The 11,304-nt window shown below is 44.7% G+C and overlaps 1 protein-coding gene across 1 annotated transcript in view; it reads left to right on the top strand.

Moving 5' to 3' along the window:
• The first annotated feature begins 3,477 nt into the window (after nucleotides 1–3,477).
• The window catches only part of MAP3K9 (mitogen-activated protein kinase kinase kinase 9), a 50,895-nt gene continuing 43,068 nt past the window's right edge, over nucleotides 3,478–11,304 (top strand). The window contains exons 1-2 of the mRNA XM_053945729.1: nucleotides 3,478–3,778; nucleotides 8,810–9,223. Of these exons, the coding sequence (XP_053801704.1) occupies nucleotides 3,478–3,778; nucleotides 8,810–9,223 (715 nt within the window). The remainder of the gene's footprint in view (nucleotides 3,779–8,809; nucleotides 9,224–11,304) is intronic.

Below are 11,304 nucleotides of genomic sequence, written 5' to 3'. Positions count from 1 at the left end.
TGGCCTTTTTGTTTGCCATCTTATAATTTGTTGGTACTTTTAAAATGTAGATGCAAAAATGAACCTGCATTAAAAACTTTGGTTCAAAGTTCTCAGTTTGAAGAAAGTTTGAACTAAAATCAGAGTATCATCTGCATTTTGCTGGTTAGACTATTCCTTTGAAACACATTATAGCAAAATCCATGTCCAAACTTTAAGAAGCACAGAGTGTGTATTCAAATACAGACTTTAGGAACCGGATTGGTAATATCTATAATCTAATTCCCATTATTCAGATCTGCTGAATAATAACGGGAACAGATACAGTCTTATTAGAAAATGCATGAGAAAAAACTTTCAATGTAGCATTTGGGCTATATGTTCACCAGAGAGGCACGCACCATTTCAAAAATCTGTCTGTATCTTGCCAATGCTAGAATGTCATCCTTCAAAGACTGCATGCAGACAGTCTTTAACGTTCTTTTCATCTTTTGCCAGTTACTGGAATATGAATTTAACATTTACTGACAGTTCTATTTACCTTGATGTTAAGAACAGCCTACTCAATCTGGCCAGATCTTTTAATTCAGAACCAGTCTCTGACATGACTGGTAAAAGATGCCAAGAGAAGTCTATGAGAGTGGGAAAATCCTATGATGGATCTTCAGAGTATTTCCCTGGACACTCCAGGCACAAACAGCTTCCTGAGCTAGTCACACCACTTCTGTAGAAACAAACATATAATCACAGGAAATAAAAAATAAAGAAAAGAAAAGAAAAAAATAAAAAGAAGGTGTCTTTTGAGAAGCAAAGCAGTGTATTTTGATATCATAGCATTCCACAAGATGGCAGGGTTCTGTCTTGGCAGGTCACTACAGTAAGCAACCTGAGCCTCTGCAGTAGCAAATTTTTTCCTGTCATAGTTTTCACAATCAGTAATATAACTCTCTACTTTAAACCTATCAGTGCTCTATAGCAGTGATCAAAATAAGTGGTGAACAGCTGAAAGATAGGAGGCCTCTATTTTCTTATTTCACTCACATTTTTTTTGTATTACAACATGTAAAGCATTATAATTTCTCACCTGAAATTTTTTCTGCATAAAATTGGACAGAAAATTATTGCATGCAACTGCAATTACTTTAACTAGGAACATTAACAGCAGTCTTTCACATTCCATCTCAGTAATCTATTATTTGAACTCCAAAACCATGAATACAGCTATTTGTTAGCTCTTGTCTTCATGATCAAGACAAGGTAACCTAAAGATGGGATGGTCCTGAAAAAGCCAGGTGGCTTTCCCTTTCACCCGCTCTGCCTCCTTGTGCTGGCTTTAATGTCTGTGTGTACAGTCCTAATGCAAGTCAGATCAACCTAAAAAGCTGATTGAAAACTAGCTGCTTTTATTCAGAGGCTTAGCTTTCACCTCGATAAATGAGCTGAAATGACTCCACAGCCACACAGTCACTACTGTTGCAATCAGGAAAGCAGGTCAAGCATGTGACAAGGGGCAGTAAAGTCCCTTTCAGCAGCAGAGTAGTATCGGATAAGCTTACACTAATTGTGAAAACACACCCTTAAGTAACAAAGGAATAGTGGAGAGGATGCATCCTCAGTTCTGCCCTCGCTGACAAGAGGCAGCAGAGAGAGAGGAGAAAACCTAAAGCTCAGTTCTTAGACAAATTCAATTGAAAACTTGTGCTGAAGCATGCCTAAATCTTGCATGTGTCACAGTGAAATGTTAGTTCTGACCTCAACTAGACATGTTTTGGTCTCTATTTGTAAAATAAGGATACTAATATACCAGCTCTTTCTAGACCATGTTTGTTTGGCTTCTGTGAGAAATAAAAGCTCTGAAGTTTGGGGAAAAAAAGATAGAAAATAGAATAATTGTAGTTCCCAATAGGGTTCTCTGCAATATTTATTACTAAGGTTCAGTTGAGTGGAGGTGTATTCCCAGAGTAAATTTAAGTACATTCAAATATTTTACAAACAATGATAAGGATTTTCAATGAACTCAGAGCATGTTACGCCTAAGATCTTCATCATTCTATTAAAAGCCTAAACGCTGGTGCTACCTATAAAGGTGCTACAGCATAATGCTAATGCAAGGATAGATAAACAGACAAAACCGCAATGCACAAAATTAAAGAATTACTAGCAGCTACTCTGTACATAAACCAAACCAAAGGCCTCACTCAGGGATGGAGAATTTTTAAAAAAATCTGTCTTGCAGAGAAGAATTGCATAATTGCATTTACTAAATTCTAAAGAAAAACAAAGCCCTGCATTTTATGTATAAGTGTGAAGACATCAGGTGTGGTTAGGGTGCTTGGGTTTCTCATTTGGCATCAGTGGGCTTTGTTATGATGAAGCATGAACAGAGAATTTTCATTTCCAGTTTTACCAATGGAATTCAAATGAGGATTAAAAAAAAAAAAAAAAAAAGAGTGAAATGCAAAGAAAATCTCCCAGTAATATCGCCAAGTGCAAACGAATTCCATTGACAAGATCTGGTGTCTCCACAAGCTGTGAAAACCCTGGCAGCAGGGAGGAGGAATTTGGATTTTCAGGACCGAGCAACTACATGCTGATTGCAAGGGTGAGAAGTAAATTCTGTTAATTTTCAACAAATGCATTCAGCAGGGATACACCCACGATAACCTCGTGCAGAAACCATCTAACACCCGTGCTTAAGTTCGGACGGGTTATGGAAGCCCACGGCCGAACAGAAAACAGACTCCGTCCGCTTTCCGTCCCGAGCCCGCGCTCCGGGCCCGCGGGGCAGCGGCGGTCCCCGCGCCCGGGGGGACACCGAGCCCGGGGCGGCGGGGCCGGCCCAGGTGTGCGCCGCCGCCGCTCGCCGCCAGGTGGCGCCCGCCCGCCCGCTCCGCCCTCGGGCCGCGCCACCCCGCCCTTGGCCCGTGTCATGCCCCTTTCCCCAGCCAATGAGACGCGGCGGGAAGGCGGAGCTCGGAGCGCGCGGCCCAATGGGAAGCGAGAGCTGACCGTGCGGGAGCCAATCGGGGGCGCACCGGTGAGTGCGCGACTCCGGGGCCGGGGGCCGGGCGGGGCCGGGGCGTGGCCAAGGGGGCGCGGGCCCTCAATCAGGTGAGGGCGGTGCTGATGGGCGGCGGCGGCGGCCAATGGCGGCGCGGGGGCGGGGCCCGCCCTGCCCACCCCTCGCGCCGCCGAAGCTGCCAGAGAGTCAGGTGGCTCCGGGATGTGCGGCGGCGGCGGCGGCGGGAGGCGGAGGCGGGCACGGAGGAGGCGGCGGATGGGGGGGATGCGGCGGCTCCTCCACGGCACGCGCTGCCCGGTCTCGCCCCTGCCCGCGCTAGGCTGAGGCGGCCTCGCGCCGGGAAGTCCCGGCAGCGGCGGCGGCACCTGGTGCCGGCGGGCGCCGGGCCGCATGAACAATAGGCGGCGGTCCCGGCCCCGCCGCCCCCCGCAGCGCCCGGCTGCCGCCGGCGCCTCCCCCTATGGAGCAGCCTCGCCATGGAGCCCCTCACCGAGCTCAGCCAGGAGGGCGCGGGCGGCGGGGAGCCGCCGGGCGACGGGCCGCTCTGGACCGCTGTCTTCGAATACGAGGCGTGCGGCGAGGACGAGCTGAGCCTGCGGCCGGGGGACGTGGTGCAGGTGCTGTCCCGGGACTCGCACGTGTCCGGCGACGAGGGCTGGTGGACGGGCAAGATCGACCAGCGCGTCGGCATCTTTCCCAGCAACTACGTGAGCAGCGGCGTGCCGGGGGGCGGCCCGGAGCTACGCGCCCGATACCCGCCGCCCCCCGCCATACAGCGTAAGGGAGCCCGGGCCCGCGGCCCCTCCGCCGAGAGGGAGGGGGCCAGGGGAGAGGCCCGGTCCTGTCCCCCTATCGCGGGCTTGGGGTGGATATGGGAGGGGGGAAGAGACCGGCGGAACTGCCGAGGTTGTGGGGAGAGCCGAAGCTCGGCCCTCCCGATCTCCCTGGGGAGGGGACTGGCCCGGCCCTTCCGTGGGTCCTGTTGGAAGCCGGTGCCGCCGCTGAGGGGTAGGGAAGGCCCATCCCGGTGGCGAGCGGCCGTGGGAGGCCGCGGGCCCAGCCGGCGGGGGGGTGGGGGGGGCGCTGCGGTGGCTTTCGGCGGCGAGCGGAGGGACTATGGAGTCCCAGCCCCCGCGCCCTGGGCCCCCCCCCAGGCCTCCGGTGTGTTCCCTTTCCCAGCCGCGGAGGTATTCCTGCTGCTCCAGTGCCCTTCTGTCTTCCAGGCTAGCGCGCCGCTCCCTGGAAGGCAGAGCTTGGCTCAGTGTGTTAGCGTTTCAGCGACGCCGGGAGCAGTTTCCCATTGTTAAGACCTATGTTTCCAGGGGCTGATAAATTTTCATCAAGCGACAAAATCCTGGCGGCTGGACAGTGGTGGAGTAACCAGGGCTCTGGTCATTCTGCCTTTAAGAATATTCTTAAAGGTTGCTGGGAGGGAAGCAGTTGTTTTCTGAAGTGTTGATTCACTGCTAATACTTGTTCAGTATTATCCTACTTACTAACAAAAAGCTTGTTATTTCTGACTGAAAAATTCCTAAATTGACTTGTGTTACCAGGTTCCTCTGCCCTCTTACGAATTCTCTACTAAAATACCTGTGAATGAGTTGTATCCACGTTTGGGTATCTGGGCCTGCCTGAGGGTTACTTGACTATGTTGTGATGCTGAAGGCACTGAGGGATTGGTTTGTTTCCCTGAATTTTGTTTTGAAGCCTTTGTTGGAGACAGAGAACAGGGCTGTTTCATCTCTACATTCTTTTAGTCACTATGTACAATTGTGGAAAGAGAAACAACATGGAATGACTTTCTAGATCCTGTTTATCTATCACCATTGACAATTCAGGCAAGGATGCTTTTTTTTTTTTTTTTTTTTTTTTTTTTTGGAGGGGCAGAGAAAAATCTTTGGACTAGTAGGCTTTTCTAGAAAATAAAGGAGTGAAAAGATGCTTTGTCCTATCTAGGCTGTATCTCCAAGGAGTACAACTAATAGCTTTTTTCTTATTTTGTATTCTGCTTGAAAGCATTTAGGTAAAACTCAGTAATTTGTAGCCTTGCCCTTGGGCATGTGAGAGGACTAGGTGCTGTTCCTTTCTTTCATGCTGCAAGAGCGCTGGTAAGTTATTTTTTCCCCCACACACAGAAAAAGCTGTGAATGAATGCTTATTGGGTTTTGCTTTTGAGATACTTAAGAGGACCATTTCTGTAGAACTTTTCGAACCCTCAGCTCCCATCCTGTGTTGAGTGTTCAAGTTCAGGCTTTGTAACTGTGGATTCTTCTGTCTTGCTGCCTCTTCTATGGTTTGATAGCTCACCAACAGTTGTGGAGTTGTACCTTTCCCTTTCATCTTTGCCTTATTCTTCCCATGCCCCTACAGAGCTACACTAATTCTCTTCTGCCAAGTCACCAACCATATGTTCATGACAAAGTAGAATTTATTGCCTTCCAGAGGTTTGTATAATGCTTAAGGACTGTGGGGTTTTTAAGAAAACCCAATGTCGTTTGGACAGGGGTTAAAGTTGGTTGTCATTGAATTGGATTTTCAAGTTGAGTATTAGAAATCCTTTGCAAGGAATGCAATCCGCTTTTAGAGCTGCTGATGTTAGTTTGATAGCTGTTTGGAATAGGAATCAGAATAGGAATAGGAAACCATCTATTGTTTAATACTTCATAGTACAGTAAATCCAGTTTTACAGGAGTATTGTGAAAGTGTCGTACTGGACGTGCACCTCAGCGCAGAACCTATTTTTACTTGCTTTCCTAAAGTTTATCTCTATATTTAATGAAAAATTGGGAGTTTAAGTCCTAGAGATTCTGCTTCTACTGAAAGCTGTCCTAGTTTAGCTGGTAATTTTAGCCATCCATGTAGTGTGCTTGAATCTTGCCTTGGTGAGGATATCATGAATGATAAAAAGTAGCCTGTAGTGGCTGTCAGGAGTGGGCCAATTTGAGGGACTTTCATCTGTGCTGTGGGTTCTTAAACACTCATCTGTGCTGTGGGTTCTTAAACACTTAAGACTGAATTAAACAGTTTAATCATATGAGTCTAATGAGGGCTGATTAAACAGGACCTACTTTACAGTTGTCAACATGGCCACTGGTTCATGGCATATGGGCTCTGTAATTCCTTACCGGCCCACAGAGGAATGAGAGGACTTCAGTTCCTGAATTCTGTACAGTCCTGTGCAACACATCTGCCAAATGACACTGGAGTTAATGTGTTTAGAAATGTGAAGAAAAACTAGTATTTTGTGCCCTAATGTACCTGTATAACTCAAACTATGAAAATGAATAAACTAATTTAGCAGAAAATACCTTTTAAAAAACCCTAAACAAAACATTTTTTAAAAATCAGGGTTTTTATATGAATAAGCTACCCACGAGGGTAAGCTGACCACTTTGCCTTAGAGAAGTATACATTTTCAGACTAAACTAAGGTCGTACTTCCAGATAAAAGAACATTCAATGTCATGCATTAGATTTCATGTGGAAGCTGAAGTCTCTCGGTTTTACATCCCACCCCTATTAATTTGTGCCTCCAGCAAGGATGTGCTTTTTCTGATGGAAAATGGGTGGTGGCACACGAAGTGTTCTACTTTCCAGCCCTTCGGTTTCCTTTGCCCATCTTGTTCTCCTGCCTGCCACCTTCCTGTCGCGCTTCTCCCCAGCATCGGGGCGGATGGGGGGAAGGCGGTGTGGAGGGGGAAGGCCGGGGCGCTGCCCGCGGGGCTGTCCCGTCCCCGTCCCGTCCCCGCTGCCGCCGGAGCTGTCCCTTCAGCACCTGCGGAGCAGCTTGCGGCTCGTTCGGCGCCTCGTTGACGTGCTCTTAATCCGTGAAATGCCCGAGCAGGACACCCACTGTGAACAGCACCTGAACGCTCTCTGTTCGGAGTTGGCAGGGCAGGAAATCACCCTGGTGGTGTGGGGTGCGTGTTTGTTCATTTCCAGTCTTTTAACTGACCTTGTCTCTAGGAGCAGGTTAATTGAGGATTCTAGCAGTGCTAAAATTCGATTCACTGAAGAGATAGGACTCAAGATCTGATTTCTTTAGATCTTTTATTAGTGAGAAATACAAGAGTGACTCTTCATGTATTCTCAGTGACAGGGTAGCCTCACATCTGGAGTTATTGTCATTACAGTCTTGTTCTAAAATTTCAATGTTTCTGGTTTTTTTGTTTTCTAGTAATCTCTGTCTCAAGCATTTGAATGCCAAGGTTGCTACTGTAAGACTGAAATCTTACTTGTTGTGCAAATTCCTGAAGCTCAGAGTGTTACCCAAAATATGTATTCACACTAGCAGAAAAATAAATTCTCTTGGTGTTCTGGACTGGAAAAGATGTTTTCTCCTTCTGGCAGACTTTCTTGGTCAAATTTCTGTCTTGTTTCCCATTAGTCTTTTATTCATGGAACGCTAGGAAAAGCAGCAAAGGCATCCTTATTAAACTAACTCATAGGTTTGACTAACTTACAAAAGTAAGCCAACTTGTAAAAATCATGTTCAGGAAAGGTAGAGCTCAGACAAAATAAAAGCTGCAGCTGTGGACAGAAGAGTTTGTATTAACTCCATACAGTTTTGTGACAAAGTCTTGTACTGTAGGCTTATACATAGGAAAGGCATTTGATTGGACTAAGGAGACTAGTTTATTTAAGTGGGATCTAACCTGCTCTCTTACAAACTTAATTTTCTACTAGACAAAGCAGGGGAACCATGTCAGATTTGACATTTCAAATGCAAGAAAGTATTAAAAAACTTGGTGACTTTTTGTTCAAATCTTGCATTATGGTACTCTTCCTTTAAAACTTTTTTAAAATTTCACTGACTGTAATTGGTAACCATGCAAATGTCATACAGAGTAGCATCAGTGGTAGACTTCTACTACTATAAATTAAGCTGTGTCAACATATTTTCATTGGTCAGTATGTGGAATTTTCATTCTACATTAGTCAGTGTTGGATGGGTTCTTTTGGCCACCCATATGAACTATGTTTAGTGTACGGTTGTACAGGATACATTTTCTCATTGCTTTTGCTTGGGGTGCAGTTTGTGTGCTGAATCGAGGCAGCTGCATCTGTAGATTTTTTGTGTTAGCCTGTTAAGTATAGCTGTCAGTGCATGGGAAAAGGAAGTTTTTGTAACAAAAAAGCAGTATGAATTAATCAAGAAATGTTTTTCTTATTGTTTGCTCTGTACACTCAGTATGTGGTTTGATCCATCTGTCACACTGTTGTCGGTAATGTCAGAACTGGTTAGCAGATCTCTTGTGGGGAGCAAATCTGCAAAGCCTGGAGGGGTGTGGAAGAATAAGTGTGATTTGGGAAGGACTAAAAGATTGTTGTGGCAGTTCAACAAGAGACATTCAAATAAGGGACAAATGGAGAAGCAGATGCGTTTTGTGTTGAGTTTTAGCTATTTTATGTTAAGCACTGTATTGTGAACACAGCGAAGATTAGTCGGTGAGTGTGTTTTTCATTTTCAGAATCTTGCACTGTCACTGAGAGTTCATCCTTAAGGGGGGTAGGGGCAGGGACATCAGTATTATAAGGGTTTAACTCTGGTAAGAAAAGGCTATTCTATTGTTTTACCATTTACAGTGAGTACTTCATACCAGTTTTATGATTCTGCAAGGTCTGTTTTACCATACTATTTGGCAGTAAAAAGTTTTCAGAAAGGCCCACTGCTTTTCTTTGTATTGTTTTGGAGTGAAAATTGGCCCTTCCTCCAAGGGCAGGGGTGAGGTTGGCCAGCATGGACCTTCAGCTGATGTACAGACTGCATAGTTGCTAAATGCTTACATTTTTTTTCCTCTTTCCCTAGTCCTAGAGATCGACTTCTCAGAGCTTGTTCTGGAAGAAATCATTGGCATAGGGGGCTTCGGAAAAGTGTATCGAGCTGTATGGATAGGAGATGAGGTTGCTGTCAAGGCAGCTCGCTATGACCCTGATGAGGACATCAGCCAGACCATTGAGAATGTCCGCCAAGAGGCCAAGCTCTTTGCAATGTTAAAACATCCCAACATCATTGCCCTCAGGGGTGTGTGTTTGAAGGAACCTAATCTTTGCCTGATCATGGAGTTTGCCCGCGGAGGATCGCTCAATAGGGTGTTGTCTGGTAAAAGGATACCTCCTGACATACTGGTGAACTGGGCAGTGCAGATTGCCAGGGGAATGAACTACCTGCACGAGGAAGCAATTGTTCCCATAATTCACCGTGACCTCAAGTCCAGCAACAGTAAGTGCTACACAGTGAACAGTCAGGGTGCTGGGATATGGTTTTGGGGAAAAAAATCATACAAAGAAAAGAGGGGAATAATGTTAATTTAGTGAACCACTGTATCCTCTAATTCAATCCCAGAAGGGTTTATTTTTATACAGTATGGTGCTACAGATCACAGGAAACATGTAAATGCTTTCAATCTGTAGAAGCAACTTAAATGATTGGATGCAAAAGCAACTGTGAATGAACCATGCTTCGCTAGTAGTTCATATTCATATAGTGTCTAGGTTTTATTGGCATTTCAGCACACTTCTGTATGTTAGAAAGCCTTATTGAACTTAGAATGGGTATTATTCTTCCAATTTTTGGAAGAATAAGTGCTTCTTTGTAAGGGTAAATGCACCTAGGCTTTCATTATACTTCCTAGATTTTGCTGTATAGATGAGATGCAAGCCTGTTTTCCTTATGGGAGATTTAACCCATCCCAGCTGACCTGGATTGTCTCTTTATCCACCGTAGAGCTGGTGTTGACAGAAACATTAACTCATGTGAATAAAATGTCCTTGTACACCCAGGACTTCAGCTGATAATGTGTGATGCTTTACATGATACAGCTCACCCATTAGAGAGCAAGGGGAGCTGAACTTTGGTAGTTAGGATTGTGGAAATCATGGTGATTTCTGCTAATACTGACAGCATTACTGTGTGTTGCTTGGGTGCTGTTCTTGTAGTGTCTCTTTCCACAAACTTTTAACTTCTCAAAGTCAAATGCACACATAGAACATTTTTTGAGTGTGGGAGCAAAGTGCTGCAGTGATTTAAAGATCATAATTTCCTTCCTGATGCCTGCATGCAGCTGTTTAGCCTCTCTCTCTGCTTGTCTGTGTCTAGATGGCAAGAGCAAACACAGACCTGCATGTTAGATGTGGTGATTTAGATTGGTGTGTTAGTATGAACTCATCGTCATTTATGGCTTGAGTTAATAAGAAGCTCTATGAACTGGGTGTCTGGGATGCAGGCATGTGTTCCCTTTTGCTTTGAAGGCAGGGACATTAGCAAAGAGGTCTGATAGATGGGAATTTTAATATCTTAAATAGATTCACTAGCATTAACCATTGCAATGCTGTAAAATTCCTTGCAGAATCTTCCTATGTTTTTTTGGCCTCAAATGTTGTGGTTGTGAATTTACTTAGTTGGTCATGGAAGAGTAAAAAAAGTATTACTAGTTTTTGTTAGTGGAAAAATAGGAACTATAAGAGCCTTCAAGTTAGTTTCTACAGTATTGTACTTATAGTAACAAAGTTTCCCATTTTGTTAGAGTAAAGCAATCTTAATGTCAATAAAGATTTCCTGATATCTAAACCCTTCCCTTACAGATGGCAAATATATAGGCATGTTAATAAATGATGTAAAATTAAGGAATTATTTGCTGCATGACTTAATGAATGACTGGCTGCATCTATGAATGAGAAATAATTGCCTTTCAGTGTTGTGTCTTTCCTCCTTACCTAAGAAACTATTTACTTGCTTATTTTGCTAACAGGCCATTAAGATTTCCTTGCTAAGTGCTAGTTGAACATTTTTGAGGTTTAGAATGAAAGTTACTTCTAAGATAAAAAACTGTTAGCTTCTAGTACTTCACTGTTTTATTCAGACCAGAGACTTCTAGTTGTAAAAGGGAAAAACTTCAACAAGAGAATCAGGCCAACAAGAGGGACACCCAGTGCACAGTGTTACCATCAAGACCGATATGGATGCTAGAAAACATGTGTATTTTCAGCAGCAAGAGTAAATATCTCTTGTCACAATGAATCAGCAGAGTGTAATTGTGCTGCACTGTAAATGGTCAGTGAAAAGTTGCTACATGTTTTACTATAATTTCCATTGTTTGGGAGGAAGCAATAGTAAAGAAAGGGGAAGAATGGGTGAGAATGCCTCTGAAAGGATTCAGAGATATTCTGTGTTTGAAGGGGAAAGATAGAGAATTCACATGGTGGTGGTGACCCAGGTAGCATCAGATCTAGTAGAGAAGTGATGGTATAGGAAAATTCTATCCCAGATAAGGCTGGAGCAAGCAGTATTACATTTGAGAAACT

This window comes from Vidua chalybeata, chromosome 6 (assembly GCF_026979565.1).
Source record: "Vidua chalybeata isolate OUT-0048 chromosome 6, bVidCha1 merged haplotype, whole genome shotgun sequence".
Lineage (NCBI taxonomy): Eukaryota > Metazoa > Chordata > Aves > Passeriformes > Viduidae > Vidua > Vidua chalybeata.
Note: the sequence above shows the minus strand (reverse complement) of the source record. Positions and strands in the feature narration are given on the sequence as shown.